The sequence below is a fragment of the Lates calcarifer genome, linkage group LG5, assembly GCF_001640805.2.
Source record: "Lates calcarifer isolate ASB-BC8 linkage group LG5, TLL_Latcal_v3, whole genome shotgun sequence".
NCBI classification, from domain to species: domain Eukaryota; kingdom Metazoa; phylum Chordata; class Actinopteri; family Centropomidae; genus Lates; species Lates calcarifer.
Genome location: NC_066837.1, coordinates 19,703,685 through 19,725,879, shown reverse-complemented (window position 1 = coordinate 19,725,879; position 22,195 = coordinate 19,703,685). Strand labels below are relative to the sequence as shown.

The 22,195-nt window shown below is 40.3% G+C and overlaps 2 protein-coding genes across 2 annotated transcripts in view; one reads left to right on the top strand and one right to left on the bottom strand.

Annotated features, from left to right (window-relative positions):
* The first annotated feature begins 1,192 nt into the window (after window positions 1-1,192).
* vwa10.2 (von Willebrand factor A domain containing 10, tandem duplicate 2) lies at window positions 1,193-9,763 on the top strand. The gene is made up of 18 exons (XM_018664902.2): window positions 1,193-1,386; window positions 2,205-2,694; window positions 2,988-3,195; window positions 3,642-3,727; window positions 3,848-3,941; window positions 4,450-4,578; window positions 4,672-4,858; window positions 5,242-5,411; window positions 5,506-5,618; window positions 5,789-5,905; window positions 6,059-6,262; window positions 6,354-6,489; window positions 6,590-6,742; window positions 6,942-7,034; window positions 7,221-7,330; window positions 8,003-8,167; window positions 8,309-8,632; window positions 9,017-9,763. Exons 2-18 carry the CDS (start codon window positions 2,494-2,496, stop codon window positions 9,446-9,448), a joined length of 2,922 nt encoding a protein of 973 aa, XP_018520418.1. The 5' UTR covers window positions 1,193-1,386; window positions 2,205-2,493; the 3' UTR covers window positions 9,449-9,763.
* Window positions 9,764-10,261: 498 nt separating this feature from the next.
* Window positions 10,262-22,195, bottom strand: part of LOC108875773 (phosphatidylinositol transfer protein cytoplasmic 1) — a 70,647-nt gene continuing 58,713 nt past the window's right edge. Inside the window, exons 5-9 of the mRNA XM_018664903.2 lie at window positions 21,371-21,442; window positions 17,171-17,266; window positions 16,367-16,522; window positions 16,183-16,246; window positions 10,262-14,278 (exon numbers count right to left, since the gene is read on the bottom strand). Of these exons, the coding sequence (XP_018520419.1) occupies window positions 13,920-14,278; window positions 16,183-16,246; window positions 16,367-16,522; window positions 17,171-17,266; window positions 21,371-21,442 (747 nt within the window). The 3' untranslated portion in view covers window positions 10,262-13,919. The remainder of the gene's footprint in view (window positions 14,279-16,182; window positions 16,247-16,366; window positions 16,523-17,170; window positions 17,267-21,370; window positions 21,443-22,195) is intronic.

The window sequence follows — 22,195 nt, the reverse complement described above, 5'->3', positions numbered from 1 at the left end:
TTGAAATTTTCCATGAAAATTATTATTGCATCAGAAAAAAAAACAGAACTTGGCTCATTTGTACAAATGCATCATCAGAAGTATATCATTGTTTGGTCTGTCAGAACAATACAACTCAGACAATGTGTGGGTGTACTTAATACTACCCCAAAACAAATAAGTGTGTGGTAAGAGTGAGGCATAAGGTCAGCATTGAGTCCATTTGTTGTGTGGTAACACATAGTAGTATTAGTCAATGGATACACTGTATTTAATCATTGATTTTGAAAAGTTATCAGGGCTCAGTATTTTAATCCTCCATTGATTGATTGTGTTTTCCTTCTGTGCTCCTATTGTTCTTTTTGCACTTTGTTTACTGACTGGATTTGTTGAATAATCTATAGGGAAACATGGAGCTTAGTTGATTTAGGCAGTTTAATTTGGTCCAATGGGAGCAGCACTGCAGCTCATTGATGGGCGCTGTTACCTTACAAAGATCCTGGGTTTAGATCTGGAGTGAGTATTTCTGTGATGAGTTTTTTTCCCTTTGCCTGCTTGAGTTTCATCCAGGTGCTCTGGTCTCTCTCCATCAGTCCAAACGCATGCAGGGCAGGTGGCAAGCAATTGTTCAATGTTATGGCATATATGCTTTTTTATTCTTTCTGAGAGAGAAATGAGAAGATTGCTGTTGTTGTCATGTCTGTGCATTAATGTACTGGGTTGTGCGCAGCTTTAGACTGGTTATGTCTAAAATAAAGTAAAGTTTAAAAAGAACTGTAAAAACAATTTTTGGTTTTAGGGAAAGTTATGTGCTGTAACTACATTATCTGGCAAACAACAGCCAGTCAAAGTGCACGGCTTTCCAGAGTCCTGTCATCACAGTGATGTTCCCCAGTTTGGTACCATTGGACCTGAACCAAACAACAATTTTACCAAACCTGTGAAAGCACAGACATGTTGAGCCACTCCTTTACCTGGAAACAAATTTCCTGTAAATGCCCCCAAAGGATCTGGGAATGCAAAAAAAAAAAAAAATTGTTATCAGACACTCCCATGTTCTCACTCAAACACTTGTGGATGTGCAAAAAAAAAAAAAAAAAAAAAAAAAACAAGAAGAGAAGAGAAAAGAAAAGAAAAAAGAAGGGTGTGTGGGAGTCCTCCTGTGGAATTCTAGTCATCAGCTCAATCACTCAGGACAGATGTGAGCTATAAGAGGAAGGAATAAAGGCTGACGCTGTCTCTCGGCACACACACTCATACACATACACTCTTAACATTTTGAGATAACACAGCTCCTAGATCTACACACAATATAATCTACCTAGTTTAGACATTGAATTCTGACATAGTAACCCTGAAGTGGTGCCAACATCTGAAAAAAGCTGGACTGCTTAAGAGCACACAAAGGTAAGTGCAAGTTGAAAGTGTGTGAAATGACTCTGTATCTTCTGCATTAACTGCATTAGTATTAGCATTGCCTGTAATAACTGGCATTTGTATATATTTCCATGAGAGCTTACAGTCTGTCAAATTAGGCCAGATATTTATTTGATATTAAATAATTGCATGTATCTGAACACATCAGATGCAGCCAAATTAATTAGCATAGCCAAGGAAGATATGCTTTTATGTGTTCTGGACTACACAAAAAGTACTGAACTGATTTGTTGCAGACATGGTAAAGGAATGGGGCATGGGCCAGGGAAGAATCCATAAAATGCTGGATGGTGTAGATCTGACCAAAGGGGAAGATGGAGGAATTTATTTTATCAGTTTCCTTAACATTGTGATATAGGGCATTTTTCAACAATTTCTTTCATCTCTCATGAAGTAATGTAGAAATACTGTTGATGACGTATTTATAGGTGTTGAGATCTATGTGTTTGTACAATAGACAGACATGTATGATTGTTGGACCTTGGTGGACGTATGTGCTCTACTGAGTGCCATTCTATTTTTCTTGGCATTTATGTTAAAAGTGTAGATTCTCAGACTTGACTGCGCAACATTTTACTGTGTCAATTCCAACTTTTGTAGTACTGGCATTTAAAAATCCTACAAAAAAGGATGTTTTCCTTAAAAATCTAATGATGTCCTGTAGTACTCTTTTTTTGTTTGTTTGTTTATTGTCATTATTTCTGTTAAATGTAAAGCTTTTTAAAAAGTATCTTTGTTTCCTTCTACCCTTCCTATGCTTATTTCGTCTCTCTCTCTTTCTTCCTCAGGTGTTTTCATTAGCCACTTGTTGCCTCGTTACACCTGGTTCACAGCCAGAGACCTCTCTGTGCTTGACCACATTGTTTTCTGTCTGTGGAAACCCCTTTTGGAGTTACTGCACAATAAATTACCTTTTTGTGGCAAACAGCAATACAGAAGGTGAGCCCTGGTGAGGGAAAGAGTTGAAGCAGTCAGAGAGAGGAGGTAGGACAGAAGAGACTGGTTTGGAGACAGTATCAATCCATATCTCTCCTTCTTTAAACTTCACTCTCCTCATCCTCCTGCTCCTCATCCGTCATGACTGCCAGACGGACAGTCATGCTCCTGATTTTAGTGGTCCTCTCACTGCCAGGTCTCATTCATTGTTTCCAACCACTCTTCACATTTGATGGGAATTCCTCCACTCACCGTGACATCACACAAAGGGCAGTCCTCAGAAAGACGGCTGAGGTCTGCAGAGATATCGCTGCCTCTGAGGGACGGGACTTCAGCCTGACTGTGAGTTGAAAAGCCACGCTGAAACAGAGAGACTTGGAATTCTGTGGTGCATTCAAGTATCTAGGTTATACACTGTCTTGTATTAATTTCTATTCTGTGACATGGGGCTGGTGTTTCTACAGTTTTAGTTAGCATCAACTCCTTTGCAATGATGCTGAAAATAGTAAATTAATATACCAATCATAGCTGACTTTTGTTGTACAGTTTTCCTTGTCAAGGCAGAGTACAGCGGTTGCATTTTAAACCTACATTCTCCATCATACAGTCTGTTATTTTTCATTTCTTGTCTCCAGATTGATGACAGCCTGTCAGCTGACAAGGTGCAGAGGGCCTGTTCCTCTACAGGTACTTCTACAATTCTCCTCTCCAGTGTCATATTCCAAACATCCATTGCCGGTATGTACTTCAGCAATGCCATAGTGGACGTGGTGTTCGCCCTGAGCGAGGAGCACCATTTTGATGATGAGACCTTCCAGGGAGGACGGGATGTCATCACATCAGGTACACATCAAACATTATTTCCTATATACTGTATATCTTTTTGTTTAAAATGTTTTTCTTTCTCACAGTGTAAATTCTGACACATAGAAATAATCTATGGTGATTTATGTCCTCTGCTTAGTGTCAGGTGTGATGAAGGTGGTGAAAGTCAGACCTGATTTCTATGGATGGATCAGAGCATTGCTATTCAGGAGACAGTTTGCTCTTTAATTTTTTATAAAGAAATCCCCTCCACTGATAAGACAAGATTTCCCACTGGTAAACATACCAGAGAGCAGAATAAATTTGGTCAATTAGGAAGAATCTGCTGCATTTCCATAAGACATAATGGGGCATTCATTTTCATATCAGCTGCACATTGTTATTTGAGTTTAGACCAGGAGTATATTTTCATATTTCAGCTTCAGTTGAACCTAATTTTCTTTCTACGCTATTCTATTGTTGAGGTGTGTCTGCTGTGAAAGCCAGTGTGAAGCTGGAGAACTTTGTTGCAGGGAGATGGACTCTTGGACGAGTCTGTCATACCCTGCAGGTGAGGATTATTTTCCCTTTTTGGGGGTTGGATGGTGTTATTGTTTTGGAGGCAAGAGTAATAATTACAACAATAAGCGATGGTGATGTAGTAAATTATTTTTCATATTCTATTTTTCAGGACTTCTACAGTCACAGTAACTGGGTGGAGCTGGGGAACAAAGCTCCTTACAGCACTCTGATCAGACCAGACCAACCTCTTGAGAACCTGGCAGGTACAGTAACCGCTGTCTGCGCATACAGTTTTGCTTTCAACAACATTTTTTGTCTGCAAAGCTGTTGTTTGGTCAGAATGACACTATATATGCTTGAGTGAGAAATAACACAAGGCACAGTGACAGCATATCTGTCACCTGTCAGTTAACAAACCCCCCGCCCTGCTTTGACTCATGAAACTTTACATGCATACATAAACAGAAAGCCACACATGAAAATTGTTACATTGTTACTCATTACTACTCTGTGCTTCCCATTCAAGAGAAATTCCAACATTTGATATACATGATTAAAATTTGCAGTGATCACAGTTTATTCAGTAAAAGAAATCACTCAATGATATGTCTTCATACAAGCTTACCAGATTCTGATATACATGTGTAGACACATTTCTCTCTGTTTGTGTCATAGTATAATGTGTAAGGTAATGTAATTGAATATCAGAATTTCTGCCATTATGTTTGTGCGTTATGTTTATTTCTGTTTCATTCACTAAATTTGCTGCAGGCCCAAGTATGCCAACCTGTAGGAACTGTACAGGAGGGAACTGTGCCGACAACCTTCTGCCTGACCTGCTGCAGCAGGGGCTTCTCACTTCAGGCTACTTCAACATCTTCTCCTCAGCAAAGCCTGCGGGTAACATTACAGAATCATCTACATTCATGTGTGTTCCACTACTAGTATTTTGTGAATGTATCTATATAACGTAAATATTCTCTCTGATTTAAGGTAAATGCAGCCACGGTGGTTTATTTGACCAGACAAGCAGACGGGACCCAGTGGGGGGCATCAGTAAGGATGATGTTGGGTCTAGTCATGGCTCACTTCACCACAAGGCAGCTGATTTGGCTGTGAATGCCACTATAGAGCTACTGGAGGACATCAGAGCAGCTGTGGGAGACAGGAACTTCCTGCGGTAAGGGCTATCCTATAAGAGGAACAAAAATGTGACCAGATGTAGGGTGGATGAATATGTATGCTAAATGAAATCAAACATAAAGAGCATGTATCCATGGTCCCACCTTCACATTGAAATAAATTTACTGATAAAATCACTGGTGTTGAAATTCACCATTTAGCTCAGCTTTAACTGCAACATTTAGATGTATTTTATCTTGCAAATCACAAATTCACACTCTTACTGGGCTGCTTCTAAACATTTGCTTTCTGTGCTAAGCAGCAGCCTGATCAAGGTCGAATAGTAATCACTGATAACCCACATAAGAAACTCTCACTCACAGCAACATGAAAAGGTAATTAGTTTTTTTTTCTCTCTCTCTCTCTCTCTCGTCCCTCCAGACTGATGGGCCTCTCCCAGTCCTCTGTTCTGTGTTTTGTCATTGACACCACAGGCAGCATGAGTGATGACATTGCTGAGGCAAAGAGAGTTTCCTTTGAAATCATTGACAGTAAGAGGGGGACCCAGCAGGAGCCCTCTGCCTACATATTGGTACCTTTCAATGACCCAAGTGGGTAACTCACAAGGCCTGTGCCTGTCTCCTAATAACCACAGTGAAATGATTAATTAAAGATGTGATTGGGATCAATTATCTGTACATCCAGGTTTTGGACCTCTGCTTATGACAACCAATGCAGATGTATTCAAAGACAGCATCAACAAGCTGTCTGCAAATGGAGGAGGAGACATCCCAGAGATGTGCCTGTCTGGACTGCAGGTGTTGACCATATCATGAGCACTTTTCTACTGTTAAGCAATAATTTCAGTTATTTTGGAATCATTAATTAGTATTGTATATAAGTATATTTTTATTCTGGGCCATTCTTTCGTCTAATGTGAACGTCTCTAATGAATAACAGTTCTTCCTGTGCTATATATGATTGACAGCTTGCCCTGACAGCAGCTCCATCCTCCTCCGAGATCTTCGTCTTCACTGATGCACCAGCTAAAGATGCCTATCTGAAAAGCACCATCACTGCCCTTATAGAGAACAGGAAGTCTGTGGTAGGAGTCAGCTTTTATCCTTGCTCTTTAAATGTCAATTCATTCCATCAAGAAATGATGAAATAGTATGTAAACATTTGTGGGCTTATATATCACGTATGCAGATCTATCATAACCTTTACAAGTTTTTCTTTTCTATCCTTACACTTTTAGGTTAATTTCATTTTGACAGATGTCCTGGTCAGTCGACGGCGCCGCAGAGGCATTCAGGGTGTGAATCCACGTTCAATGAGCCAATCAGATGCCCAGCTGTACCGTGACCTAGCCCGAGCCTCTGGAGGTCAAACCATTGAGGTCACCAAATCAGAGCTCTCTGTGGCTACAAGTATTATAGAAGATTCATCAGCCAGCGCTGTGGTAAGACATCAAACAAGAAAATCAGACCAGATGCAGGATGAACTGCAGAGTATGTGTGTAAATGTGAAGTTTCTGTACCTTCCTCTTTCAGGTGACAGTTTTTCAGGTCATGAGGAGTCCTGGAAGGCCCGATAATTTTACTTTTACTGTTGATGGTTCATTAAGGAATATGACTGCATACATCACAGGAGCCTCATCTCTCACCTTCAGTCTCACCAGCTCTACAGGTGCTGTTATTGATAATGTCGAGTTGTGACCGCTCCAATGATTGATGAAAAGATCTTTGTGCTGGTAGCGTTGGTGTTAACATGTCTCTGTCTCCTCCAGGTGTATCTCAGAATTCCAGTCAGTCCAATGGTCCTCTGGCATCTTTCACTACAGCAGGAAACCTACGTCGCATAAGCCTCAACACTGACAATGAAACAGGATTATGGCAAATCAGTGTTAACTCTAATAGTCCCTATTCTGTTAAGGTCACAGGTCAGTAATATGACAGAGTTCAATGATTGTTATATAATGGGCTCACAGTCAGTGAGAGTTAGAAGTTTCAAAAGATTTTTTTTTTCACAGATCTTTGTCAACTGTTGTGTTTGCAGCTGTAAATCTATTGTGTGTGTGTGTGTGTGTGTGGTGTGTGTGTGTGTGTGTGTGTGTGTGTGTGTGTGTACGTGTACATCAGGTCAGAGTTCAGTGAACTTCATTTACAACCTTGTGGAAGCTCATGAAGGAGCCCATGGGGACTTCAGTCTAAAGGAGGGACGTCCTCTCTCAGGTCAGACCACTTTTACAGTTAACTGTCATCTACAGTTTGTTTCCTTTGAATTTGCCTGACCCCATTCTGTCTCTTTCAGAGCCTCTCAGTCTTATCTATCTATCTGTTGTGCATTATGTTCATGTCTTCTGACGTGCCACAGTGATACACATCTTGTTTTCCTTTCTCTTTTGTTACAACTTGCAGGTGGTAATGCCAGCCTCTTGGTCTCTGTGACAGGAAGTGACACAGTAAAGGTCACAGAGGTCACTCTGTTTGACAGCTCAGGGCCAACGGAGGTCAATGGATCACTACAGGCATGTCAGATGTCACACTTGATAAACCTTAGGGCCCATACCTAGTAGCTAAAATATATACTTTACATTACTCTTTACAAGTTACAGTCAAACCAAAACCAATTTCTTTCTATTGCGATTTATTCTCTACTTGGGAAAGCCAATGGTTGTAGCTGATGTTACTATGCTTTCACAGCTGACTCGATAATATAACTTTGACAAAATTTAATCTAACAGCAAGTTAGTTACTCAAATGGATTACCTGTCTATAAGATCTATGAAAAGTTGAATGTCTCTAAGAGTTGCATTTCATACAGCACTGTATTAAAATGAATAGGACACAAGAAGAAGGAATGAGGGGAACAGTTGAAGGAGGTGTTTAAAAAAAAAATTAATGTCCAGAATATATACACAAATACTGGCACAATGAACTCAAAAAAGGCTTAAAATGGCAAATGGAGGCCATTTTTGTGGATTTCTGACATTATTTGAAACCTCTGCCTGCCTGGAGCATATTAAATCAATTTAGAATTTTAATATGTTTTGGGTAAATAGCAATAAATTGAAAGTAAATATGAAAAATACATGTTTTGCTGGCCTAGATTGCACAGAAGGGTTGCAACAGAGAGACAGTCATTCCTCATGTTACAGTCTACTTTGTGACATGTGGCTTTCTCTCTCTGTCTTCCACAGTCGATGGGAAGCGGTAACTTCCTGGTGACATTCACTGGAGTCCCGGCAGGTGACTTTGTGGTTCGCCTGAAAGGAGAGGACAGCAGCTCCACCTCCAGGTCGACAACAAGCAGCTTCCAGAGACAGGCCTCCACACAGATAAAGACCTCTGGCATCTCTGTAACTGTGAGCACAGTCTTGTTCTTTGTCTGCCTCGGTGCAGCACTTCAACATCTTTAAACACATCTTTATATACAATAGAAAAAGAATTGTTCATTTCTTATAACCTCATGTTTCTGTTTTAATTTCCTTCCTCTGCTTTTCCAGGCCCAAGTCAACAACACCAACATAGAACCAGGCTCCACCATCTCCGTCCCTTTCACAGTTGCCACAACCACCAACGGAGTTGTTAACAACTCTGCAACTGGGACTTTTACAGTGCGAGCCAACAATGACCGCAGTTATACTTCCACTTCACCCAGCACCGTCACCATAGCATCAGGAAGCAGAGGCACAGCCAATAGCACCGTAACCTTGACAGTACCGGCCAGCGCTGCGTCAGGAACGGATGTGACCCTTACCATTGAGGCAGAGAACGCAGCTGCCAGTGATGTGAACTATGCTGTCCTCAGGTTTTCGGTGGCTGCCAAGGTTAGAGAGAAAGATAAGGAAAACTCTATATTGAATGTCAAAGAAGAGATGCTAGGATGGTCTCTGTCTCACATCAGAGGTTTTGCAACTGCTAATATTCTTCAAGATTAAAACCGTATTTCCCATTTATTAGACTAGTTTATCTTATTAGGCCATTTCTTTTATTTGATGGTGTTGGTGGTGCCTTTGGTCATGATAAGTATGATGATGTGCCAAAGTTAGCCATGATTGACAATTACTGATGTTAAAATGCAATTAATTGATGGTGAAATAAATGGCCCTGGTCTTCTTTTGGCCTTTTCCTTAACGATTTGTACAACCCTGTCTTCTTCTGTCTTCATCATTCTCGCTTCATCTCTCCCACTTCTGTTTCTGTGTGTCCAGGTGACAGATGTTACCCGCCCTGTGTGCCAGGTAGTCAGCACATCAACCAACTGTCCGTCCTCCTCATCGCTCTGCGCTTCCGCCCAATGGGAGTTTGTCGCTAATCTCACCGATGGTGTTAACGGGACTGGCATAGAGAGCATCACCATCCGCCAAGGGAATGGCACCCTCAACACCAGCACAGTGGCTGGGGCATCGGGTGAGAACATCACAGTGGCTACCTATAGCGCCTCCTGCTGTTCACAGAACGTGGAGCTGATTGCTGTGGACAAAGTAGGAAATGTGGGGACATGTGTGGGACAGGCTAGGGAATCTACCACCACTGCACCTGTGACTACAACTGCAGTTAACACAACATCCACAGGAGGGCACACTTTGAGCATATCTCGCTGTCTCTGGATCACTGTGGCAGTTTCCCTCTTTTGGAAGTAAAAGATAAATGTAAATTGTAATTGAAAACTGCACATGAATCACGTGACATTGCTGAAAGTCTTTGATATCTCAAGTGTTTAAACATCATTGTCATTACTTGAAGAAATAGTGTGTAGATTTGTCATCATAGCCGCATGGTGAAGTGACTACAGCTGCCATTAGTGCAATGGCTGGTAGAATCCCGACTAAACAAAGTCAGTGGAAAGTCCTCCAACTCCAATGTTTTAAGGGTTTAAATTGTTAGTTACATTTCTCTCTTGGTGGCAAATTTTGAGAGACGTGCTTGTAATAAGGGGATATTCAATCTAAAAAGAAGTGTGTCTTTTGGTGTCTTTGTTTTATTAATAAATAAAAAACAGTAATATAATATAAATCCAATAATGTGATGTTACCAACAGGCTCCATTCTGCAGTCCAATGACTACTTTTGCTTTTGATACTGTAAGTACATGTTGCTACTAACACTTCTTTTGAACTGCCTCTTAAGTAAAATTTTGAATTCAGGTGTTTTACTTGTAATTATCTTAGTGCTGGTACTACCACTGACTGTAAAATAATACTGTATGCATGACTTTACACTTCAGTTACTCACAGAAATAAGAAAAATGCATCTGAAAACAAAAAATAGGTACAGAAATAGAGTAGCAAGTGGCCTGTGATTTTTCAATAGAATTGGTGTTAAGTGTAGATTTTCCCACTCAGTGCTGAGTGAGGATCACCATCAGCTGGTGGCAAAGAGGGAAAAGGTCAGGCTTCATCAGGGCCTATACAGTAACCAATTATGTACAGTGAATAGAATGAATAATAACACAAGTGCAATAGCTAGTAAAGTTTATTTGTCTATTTCAGAAAAGTAAAACAATAATTACAACAAAGAACCAAATGAACCTCAAAGGGCAGTAAAAATATAACAAATACAATAATAGTTAAAGTGGAAGAACTAAGAGCGACTTCCAGCAGCCGATCAAGAATGGCACTTCTGGGGTCTGTCTCACAAAGCAGGATTAATGAAGAAAGCTGGATAAGCTAGAACCACACCTGAGCTCTTTGACACAGGCAGAAGTACACTGCGCTGCTCCTGGTTTCACTCAGTGCAGTTCTCCAGCTTACTCATTGATCCTGGATGACGAGACAGGTCCCAGTTATCAAGAGACAGCACAACAGCCTGGCCGAATGCAAACTGCATTAGGAAGAGGGGAGGAGGAGTGAAGAGCTTGGTCCTTTTATCAAAAGAAATAATGATAAACTAATTCAGATTTTTCCTTCAAACAATACAGCAACCACAAAATCAAAGTACAGCAGGTTTACTACTACCAACAAAAAAAAAAGAAAAGAAAAAGAAACAACGGAAAAGCCAATCACCTTTTAATTAATATGGCAAGTAAACGTCTAAGCAGCCACCCCACTAAAAAGAAAAGCTTCATTTTGTTTTGCTATGTGTACAAATAATTTTGCCCTGCAGGGTCACCAAAAGCAACTGAAGAATCCAAAGTACACCACCACAATGAGGAGTCTTGATACTCAATTGAGAAGAGTAAACTTAACTGAATTGAGTATCCTCAATAGATGACAATGACTTCATAGATACAGACACATATTACTCCTAGATTAAAACAAACTTTTAATTCATGTCTGTGAAGACGTCATTATCACACAAACACTAAATAATATCCTTCTCTGTCCATTTAAAATCTTTGACCACATTCATGTCACACCAGCAATGCAACTCGTAACAGATTCAATGTAAGAAACCTACTCTATTAGTCATTAACAACAGTATTTACAATACCTAATATGTTACTCTTTTAAACAGAGCAGAGTTTAATGTTACACAATTGGATAATTTGCATTATTTTTAATAGCCCGTGGTAGATCTGGATCTATCCCTGGATCTCTGTGTTCCTGACAAGAGAGATGGTCAATACCAGAGTTCTATGTATGTATAATCTATACATAATAGATCAATACAGAGGGCCGGTAACTGGTATTATATAACATTTTTATCCTCAAAAGGCAAAGACAAAAGCTACAGTTACAGATAAATAGCTACAGTTTGTTTTGTTTTTTAACAAAAGCAAGTGAGAAACTGTACATAATATTAACAATATTTTATGGCAAGACCACTGAGGACTCTCTCTCTTCAACCTGCTCTCTTCGAAGTCACTATGCTGTATTATAGGACTTTGGTCCAACAAACCGAACAAGACTGTAATGTAACACATTCCTTCATTGTCAAATAAGGTATCAAAGACTGGAAAGTGCAAAATGCATTTGCGCTGTAAAGTTAGAAGTAATTGGTATGAGTAGGGGAACAAAAATGTACTAATTTCCTAAAAAATAATAGCAAGTTAGCCCTGTTACTTGAAAGTCTGATGATGTAGTTTGATATGATTGATCTGATAATGTTGTAGTTCAGCTGCTGTGAGTGGGGCTGTGGCCCACTTTTAATTATAGGTTAAATGCAACATTTGCGATAGAAAACAGGCAGAGAAATGCAATGAAATTCTGTGTGTCTATAGCTGAAATATAAGAGATTTTGGTTTACACATATGTAGGTGACAATACAATTGTTGCATGCAGAGGCACTGAGTTGAAAAGAGTTTGTAGGCCTACAGTATATTCTCTGGGCATGCTTACATTTCACTCAAAATCAGCTTTTTCTATTATACAAAATTACTACAGAGCTTCCAAAGTTAGCATTCACTTTTTTTCAAACAGCTGCATCACCAAAAGTACTGTACCAATCCAGCCATTTACAGTATATACATATATATACCTCACATAATATGTATATATGTTATAATCATTCCATGCAGCATATAAAAACCCTTTCTTTGAATAATATCATTGTATGGAAAAAGAGGGTTTTCCATCAAAGAATAACTTTCTGTCTTCATGTATATGTTTCTCCTTCAGGGTTTTACATGGAAATTAGCAGTGCAAGCCCAGCACAAACAATGGGTCACTGCAAAGGATGTTCCTGTTCCAAAATCATTTTATGCTCTCACCAAAGCACTGGCTTGGTATTACCAACCAGCACTAGCAAGGCAAAAGTATCAGCATCTCTGCAAACGTTTCATAGCCAACAAAGCACATACTCAAGTCAGCTTGATGCACGTGCCCTTCTTCTCAAATCAAGCTTTGGGTTTTTCATTACCTCCACTGTGCACAAAGATCAGTCACTGCTTAAAAATTCCCCAAAATGGCCTTGTTCCTACATATGACATTATAATGATTTGCTGATTTGATAAAATTGGATCACGTTTATGTCACATGAGATGTCCAGCATTAATTTCAGGCAATATTTGACTAAGGTTTTTTTTTTTTTTCCTTCTTCTTTTGGTACTGACCTCTCAGTCAACTTGAGTAAGATATATGCAATAATAAACTTCAACAAATTCAATTTTAGAATCATTTAGAATCATCAAACTTTCATGCTAAAACCGCAAGTGCAGATATAACAACAGGTTAACCTAAAATGTTGCGGCTAATATGCAAATGCTCCAAGGTTTCTCATGTGTAAACATTCTAAGGGTTAAGTATATTGGTATAGTACATACAGTAGTTGCTGTATTGTAATATCTGTGGAGGTATAAAATGTGGCTGTTTGGCAATAAGCAGGGACAGAAAGGTACAGTAATATCCCTGCCTTTGGAGTGTGAGCCAGGTAGAGTTGGGGAGACCTGAGGTGCAAACTCTCGATGATTGTACTGTTCTTGCATTTGTTGTATAATTGGAGTTTGGGATGGAAAAGGATGGACGCAATCTGATCCACAGGCCAGTTTGGATGGCTCAGGACACAGTTGCTAGGTGATAGTTTCATGAGGGCACTTGGCTGTTTTTCTGGTATGTGTGTTAGTCTAAAATATTGGGTCTACTGTGCTACTCCACTTTGAGCCACTGATTTCATTTCTAATTTAATGCATACAGTCATTCTACAGACTGGAAAGGGATGATATTTGTCATTCATTTGCACACATTGTCAAAACTAATAAACACCACTGGCTCTTTGGTGCTAAGGCAACTACTTCATTGTTAAATAGCTTGAAAGCAATCAGCTCATCTGATTGAAGAAAACATAACTAAAGAAACAATGAGAATGATTTACTCATATAACGTAAGGATGTACTGCTCAACTAAAATAATTATATATAATAATTCTTTGTTTTGATTAGACATCAAGGGTGTTGTTATAATAGATAAGACATATCGCTGGCTTGACTCACAGCAAGAGGAAGTCTGCCACGTCAGGGTGGCTGAGCGTACAGCTGCCTAGATGGTATCAGTGACACTGATGAAGACTTCTAGAGCGATTGCTGTGTGTCCAGGATTATGGAAAATCATTGGATATGGCTAGAGAACTTGAATGTCTGGGCACTGGTGTTTGGAGGTTAGGCTAGTCTCACTGGGCTACTAAGACAATGGCGTTGAGGGCATAAGTTAAGCAAGGGGTGTGACATCCAAAGGTCCCTCTACTGCTTGTCCATCTCAGCAAGATCAGAGTTGGAGGAGGGCGGTGTGGATGACTGGAGGTGGTTTGAAATGGGTAGTGGGCTCAGGGTAGAGCCCTGGGGGACGCCGCTTGGCACAGGGTCGGGGAGGGTCAGGGTTTCTGGAGCAGACTTTTTGCGGGGTCGGTCCTTGGGGACAGAGAGGGACTCAGGCGCATCAGTGCACATGGGGGTGGAGGGGGCGCTGGCAGGGCCGGTGAGAGCACAGGAGGACAGGGGCGTCTCGCTGATGGAGATGGACGGGGGAAACATCCCAATCTTCTGGTTGGTGGCCTCCTGGATGGTGCGCTCAAATTCTCTCACCTCATCCATTGTCATGTCTGGGTTGGAAAGATATCAATCAAGACCAGTGAGAGGAAGAATTAGGAAAGTGGAGATTTTCTTTTATCCTTTGAATTTAAGAAGGAAAAAAAAAGCCTGGAACTGTAGATTTCCATAATCTGTCATTACTGCAGCCACAGGTATAGTCAGAGAAATACACATCATGGTCAGTACAATACTGAAAATAACACAGATTCAAAAACCAAGAACAAGTAATATGATTTGTCAGCTCACATTGTGTTATTTCAATAACCAAGATATTTCTGCTGATCATTTGTGTAGCCTTGTGTTTACTAGATGACCTTCAAATCCTTCAGGGTTCAGCACACTACTCATTTCAAGCAAATACAGCACTCTGAATTATCATATTATTAACATATTACATGTATGCATAGCTTGACTCAATGTGGAACAGAATGAGTGGATGTATGTGGACAGTTATATGCAACTGTAACAGCTTCAGAAGTCACCAGTGGTTCAAATATGACACAGAGAAGGGGAAATGGAGTAAAGGAACAATGAAAAAGACACATACGCTTGCTTTGTCATGGATCTCTATGTCATCCAGTGAAGATGGGTTTGTTGTGGAATGTTCTTGCTGCTCATGGCAAACTTTAATGTTGGTTTTCTCATGCATTTGTCTCTCGTAATCCCGCACGTCATCCAAAGTCATATCTGGAAGAAGGGGGGGAGGGGTGGAACGAGGGTCGAAATGTAACTCCTCTACAATGGCACTCCAGTTGAGAGACAGGTGGGGGAGGAGGGGATTAGGTGGCAAAGGTGCATTCCGTTGGGTGATTATAGAGTTTTTAATGGATGATTAGAGCTTTTTTGAAGTTAAAGCTTCAAAGGTTAGAGTACTAGCGTCCCATGACCCAGAGAGTTTACAGGAGACAGCCAGACAAATCCCCACCACAGCAGGAAGGAGGAAAGGGAGAGGATGAGGTCAAGGACCTCTCAAGATTAAGAAAAAGTGTGAACAATCCACACCCAAAAAAAGAGGTTGGAAAGCAAAACCTGCAAGGGTTCACTTATTCCTTATTCCACAGGCAAAATCATTTGACGTGTGAGTAGATTTAGGAAATACTTCAAAAAACATCCAGGTTGTGGGGACTTGTGGTATAAGAGTTAGCAGTTATAGAGAGGAGAGGAATATGTTTCATGACAAAGATAATAGGCTTGTTATCTGTATGCCCTACAGCTATGGAAAAAGCAGTTGAGTGAGTAAATGTGTTGCAGCCACTTCTGGATGCAAACAGGGCTGCCTCTTGTGCAACCAGACTCTCAGGAAGACAGAGGCAGCTTTCATGTTTTAGTAAGTGCATCATTCTTTGCTGATGTAAATGTCCAATTATTCCTTCATGTAATTGGCTGCCAAGGTTTGTAGCATACGCACAGGTTTGGTAAACATAATTTTGTTTACCAAACCCACTTACACCAATACTGGTGAAACAGAATCTCTTTGTCATGAAACGTGGAAGGTTATGGTTTAAGAGTTATTTCTATCGTGCAAGTTTCATTTGAAACAAACACTGACCATTCCTGAAAACTAGAGTGCAGTGTTTGTTATTGTGGGTTAGTGTTGACACCAAGAGGAGAATCCATGCTACAGGAGAATGAGCAGGACTGGCAGTGACAGGGGTTAGATGGGGGTGGAGTGAATTTTCATGCACACTAATTGGTAAATAAACAGTAATCACACAACAGTGATTTATATAACTAAAGTAGCTATGACAGTGTTGACATTGTAAAGAATAAACTGTTACTGTCACAAACTTAACTTAACTTTAACTTTACTTTAACTTTAACTCAACTTTGTGTGAGTCAATAGTTGATGACTGAAAGACAAATGTGCCAATGGCTGTGAATTAGCAGGACTGTAGAAAACTGCTGACAGACTTACCAATCCACTCATCCACCCAGGCAAATGCCTGTCTGTGTCCCAGCAGCAGCACATCACGAACCACCTATAACACAAAGACAATCAGAAATCTTCAGAAATCATCTTAAGTCTAAGTTATTTATCCCTCCAGTCTTTGAGATTTTAAACAAGAGTTCAAGTGTTCATCTCGTGGGTGACCTCTCACCTTGTGTACGAACTGCTCCACGCGTGTCTGCAGACCCCACACCTCAAACTTGACGGTGACCAGTTTGTATGAGCACATGATGGGATCCTGTGTGTCCCTCCAGCCCTCCTGTAGTATCCCCCGTGACGTCTTCTCTGACTTGAAATATCGCAAGTCCTGTGATTCGGGAACACACCGACATTTAATATTAACGTAATTAACCCAAACCTTCAGGCATCGTTGTTTCTGCACCCCAGTGGAGATAGACTTAGGGGAGAGCCTAAAATTAGATGCATGACTGAATGCCAAGATTAAATACCATTTGCATTAACCCCTCTGGTCCTTGGAGAATCTCTATCCAGGCTCATTAGAGCTGGGGCAATCTGTTATCAAACAGCTATGAAGACAATTACCAGCTCTCTCACTTCATAGACTCTGAAGTATGAAAGGGCTTTCAGGCTGCAGATGAATGCTGGGTGAGATGGGAGAGGCATATAAAGCAGCAAGTGCAGCTGCCAGACAAGTGGGAGTGAGATTTCTCAAGTCCCCTAAGTTTGTATTAGAGGAACAAATTCAACAGATAATAATAACAATATCAAGTGTATTATTATTTTCCTTCTGAGGATTCCCACGGGGATAGAGGAACTTCATTACTGGATCTAAAACTGTTTAAACACAGAGAAAATAAGATCACAACACAACTGAAATCATACCGTTTACCTCAATCACGTTGTTTTGCTACTGCATTAACAGATTCAACAATGTAGTTATTTACACCTCTCAGTATACACAAGCATGTACACACACACACCCACTCAAGCTCACCTCAGACTCTTTATAGTAGCGCTCGGGGATCTCATCGTAGGCGATGTCGATGAAACACACCTCCCTCTCCTGCTCCTTCAGCTCGGTGTCGAAGATCTGAAAGCACAACAGACTGGTTTGCCAACACTCCCTACAGCATGTGCCTGCCAATCAGAGTAGCCTCTTCACATGAAACACACTTCAGTAATATGGTCCTTTTCATCAGATATGTGACCAGAAAACCTACCTTAAAGCTTGACTCAAGAATTATTCAATTATTCACACTGTTACTAATGCTTAATGCTCCATCATCACTCAAAAAGCCACAAAAACACACATTGTAATAGCTTACACAACCACTAGGAGCTGCTCTATGCCCATGTCTTCAATCTATTTCAATGCCAAATGGAGTGCTGATTGCAATTACTGTGTCACATGTTGTTAAGACAGACAGTTGATTGTGCAAAAAGTGAGTGTAAGTTTCTTTTGTCCTTCTTAGTGTCTCTATTAGTTCTAATGTTGTTAATTTAATGGACCTTTCTAGTGCATAATTCAAATATGACTATATACATTTACTTTATTGCATATATCTATTTATCCATTAATCGATCCATCATCGTCCAGTCTATTTATGAGCAAGTACATAGGCACACACTTACACACACTGTCTGACATGAGCATCCATGAACAGAGCTCCCACTACAGTACCTGCCATTAAGATGCAAGGGAAAATCTGTACAAGTGCATTTAGAGTGAGGTTAGAAGTCAAGGCTTCATTTAAGGGATTTATCTTTAACTTAACTACAGGCATGTTGCTGGAAGATTATAACATAGTGAAAAAAAAATTCTGAACACATAAAGATACACAGTAAGCTATAGGTGTCTCTGACTGAAGTGAGGTTTGAATTCTCTAGTACTCAGTAAACCGTATTTCCTCATAACTTAAGTTCATTTTAATCAGTTGGAGAGTTGAAGAGTTCAGCAATCATCGGCAAGTTCACTTTTCCCTGAAATGAGCAGTCACTTCTCAAAATTCATTATTTAGTAAATTAATTCCCCAGCAGGCAGGAGCAGCTTTTTCAGCAGCTGGCAATTGAAATTAGTTTAAGTAATAATGTGACTCTACAGGGTGTCATTCTCTTCTCTGTTGTAGACTCACTTTCTGATTCCGGCTGATAAGACCCAAGTATTTTCCGTAAACAGCCTGGCTAATACAGCTTCCGTTTATATTTCTCTCTCCCTTTCTGCAGATGTATACATCTCTTACTTTTTTTCCCCCTTCTTCTCTCTCTCTTTTCTTTTCTCCTCCTTTCTTCCTCTTAGTGCATGCTGTCTTTTACAGTGTGGATGAGCACTGCTGGTGCAATAAGGATGATATGTCAGCATGCATGAGTGCAGTCGAGCGATGGGAATGGAGACTGGGATGTAGAGAAAGGGAGAGAGGCAGAGGTAGATGAGAGGAGAAACTGAGGTGGTAAACAATGACGAAGAGATGGGGGGGGGCACATACTGGCAGGGACAGTGATGAAGAGGGGGGAGTGACAGGGAGGAAAGGTGATAAAATGAGAGAGGAAACAGATTTGTGTAACCAGAGATGAGAAGGAAAGGGAGCATGAATGCATCACTAAATTTAAATACATGACTGCACTGATTCATTCAAAAAATTCGTAGTAGTCTTCTTAATGAATCATTTTCAAACAAAGTGAAGCTGAATATGATGTAAACAGAAGCAAAAATAATTCATGTGTGGGTAAGAGGTAAGGTGATTTTTTTAGAGGCACTCTAATGTGATGACAGAGGGAGAGGAGAGAGAAGCAGAAAAACAGTGACTGGCAGAGTGAGGGGGTGAAACAGGCATAAAGTTAGACAAAGAGAAAACAACACTTGAAAACCAATGAAGGACAACAGTGTCCTTCAGTGCCAATCGGTAACAGAATTTATCACCTGTAAATGTAGCACCTTGTATCCAAATTCAATGCCTTATGCTAATACTATGCACTATTTTAGTGTGTATGACACCATTTGTTGGTAGACTTCATATTGTCTAAAATGCTTTGCAGCCAGGGTCTGTGAGGGCTGATGGTAATCAGTGACTCAAAGGGGAAAACACACACAGAACAGACAAATCACATTCATTATATGCATAAAACTGAATATAATGAGGCAGAAATTAGTCTGCCCAAGAGGAGGAATGCAATATTGGCTGCTGGGAAATTGGCCCTTTTAGAAGTTGTAATCTAACTTGCTTTATAGGAAATCCTTAGACTTCCAGGATAATGAAGGACATGTTCCCTCGCCAGTAAAGAGACCAGAGATGGTCACACTGGAAGATGCACTTTTGGACATCTAAAGCTTGAACATGTCAGCAAGGAATGAAGCTCATAAATGTCTCCACAGTGAGCATGGATCTCCAATTTTGGGGAGTCTAGAAGCTAAAGATGTGTAAATGTGCCTAAACAATTTTTCAAAAAATTGAAACAAGTTGAAAAAGTAGAGTATGGCCTAAAAGAAAAAGAAAGACATAGATGTGTTTTCTCATCCAGCCTGCTGTGTAGCTCAGGAGTCCTTGGAGAGATTACAAGAGCAACATGTGCCTAAGGATACATGTTAAAACTTAATGTGTGAGTGTGTGTGTGTGTGTGTGTGTGTGTGTGTGTGTGTCTGACATTGGATAGTACTGTGGAATTCTGCATGTCATATACTGTTACCACACCTTCCATTTGAATGGTGCATGGTATCACTCATACACCCACTCATTTCCTGTCAACACAACCTTGATTTTCCTCCCTTCCTTTTCCTTCCTTCCTTCCTTCCTTCATCTCTGAATCCTTTCCATGCAGTCTTTCTGTAGTCTTTCTCTCCTTCAGTTGTTCCCTCTTTTTTGTTCATACACAGTGAAAAGATACCCTGAGTGGACAGATGTATCTCTGCTTATATCCACAGGCATCTCAAACTGAACACACACGGCCACTGAACACAATCACACACGCACAAACACATACGGTATTTATGCAACACAACTATGATTTCTTTCAGTTTTTACCCATGAAGTGCATTCGCTCGAGGCGATGTCTTCAGATTTAATAAAGAACTCTTTGATCTGTTGCCTTGTCTTGTCAAACCAAACAAGCATCAGTCCAAAACATCACAACGTGTTTAATGCACACTGACAGCCTGTCCATTTCTGTCTCGCTCTGTGCTTTATGAGTACATGTAAACCACTCTGAGATACATCAACAAGACACTTACGCCAAGTTGGGAGCAATTCCTCCCTTATACAATCACCAATCCCTGACAATTTGAAGCAAAATATGAAGAATCAGTAAAATTAACCTCCTGGCTGCCTACCATGATATATTTCAGGCAATTTGTCTGTTGCACACCACCCTATCATTCTTCTTCTTCACTGTCCAGACAGTGGCAGCCTCTCATTTGATGACTAATGCCCCTACAAACTGGAGAGTGGAGTAAAATATAGAGAGAAAGAAAGTGAGTAGGCCAACAGCCCAAATGAAATTAGCTGTCCAATAAGTGGAGCGGTTTTTGGCAGACTCTCAGGGCTCATGTATAGTTGGCACTGTGATATGACAGGATTGCATGGGAGGGTCTATGAGTTGCCAAATCTGCCTGGACGATTTTACTCATGTAGCCTTTGCAGAGGTCTTGTTTTCTTTTTTTCTTTTTACCATATGTCTGCTAAGTGATAATTTGTTTTCTTTTTTTAATTGGCCAATTTTGCTTTACATATTTCTGTATGAAGAGGTCAGGTCACAGACAGCAGTGTTACATTAAGCTGAGAGATTTGTGTGGGAGTTTCGAGCCTGGCTGATTCATTGTGTGGGACTATAGGCTGATACAAGCTTAATATCATTATCTGTGTAAATGTCCATTGATAAAGAATGAGAAACTGCAGTACCAAAACAGCAAAGATACAATGACATGTTGATTTTGCAACTGTAAAACGTCCTGGTCATCATATGTCTGGATAACAATTTTTAAAAAATCTAACTCGAAGGATTCTTCTCAAAAAGTAATAGCATATGCTATGTCTTATTTATTTATTTTTTATTTTTTTTAAAAAGGTCTTATCAGCTGGTGTGTTGCTATCAAATATCAATATCAACTCCAAAAATCCAGTAATAATCAGAATATTAATGGAACACATCATTGTCACTAACAGCTAAGTCAAGTCGGTTTTATTTGTACACACACTGCACTCACATTGTCATTGCATCCTTTGTTGTCCTCATATTTTGTCTCTATGTGGATGGAGAACTTGGGCAGGAATGAGCACTGTGGAGAGAGAAAGAAAAGGTGTGAAACCACTTGTAAAAGTGAACCATGTGTTCAACAGCGGCACTGTGTCATAGTCCTGGAGAAAGTTGACACTCCTTCACTTCTTGTGGTAATACAGATAGGGTTACTTGGTTAGGATTTATGTGATACAGCTGTCAGAAAAGGTGCCACTTAAGTTAATATGCCTCACTGTAACTTCTTTGAATGGTATTGTATAAAAGTAGACATGTATTAATACTGACACCGCTGCTGTTGGAACTTCCTGTCTCTCTCTTTCTTCTTCTTCATTGTAGAATGTAAAACAAAAATCCAGACTTTGACAGTACAATATTTCATTTTCTATCTCCTTGTCAAAAAGTGACAAAAGCCAAGACAGTTCCTCAAGAATATATGAGTCTTGGCCAAAAACAAAAACTTATCTTGGCATGGGTGAATTTACACTGACTCATACATGAACACAAAATGCTCCCACACATAATAAGAGACAATATCAAGCATTCTGTTGTTGTCACAACATTGTCCTCTTTCCCCTCCTCTCCCCGCACCCTAAAGCGGCGTGACTCATGCCGCTGACATTTCTCACTCTGAACAACAGAAGCCCTATAAGCTAAGCCTAATCGTATGCGTGTGTGTCCTAAAAACGTGTCTGCAAAAGCTTCAAGCGTTTTCTAGGGTTAATCACAGGTCACGCAGGCAGCTCTGCTTATTAGCAAAGACAACACCCACCAGTGGGCGTGTGAGTTGAAGGGG

Excerpts from the sequence above, each read along its gene's own strand:
- vwa10.2 (XM_018664902.2), top strand. The coding sequence starts at position 2,494 with ATGACTGCCAGACGGACAGTCATGCTCCTGATTTTAGTGGTCCTCTCA. Across the intron at positions 7,035-7,220 it reads GGAGGGACGTCCTCTCTCAG|GTGGTAATGCCAGCCTCTTG; the intron begins GTCAGACCACTT and ends TACAACTTGCAG. Across the intron at positions 8,168-8,308 it reads CCTCTGGCATCTCTGTAACT|GCCCAAGTCAACAACACCAA; the intron begins GTGAGCACAGTC and ends CTGCTTTTCCAG.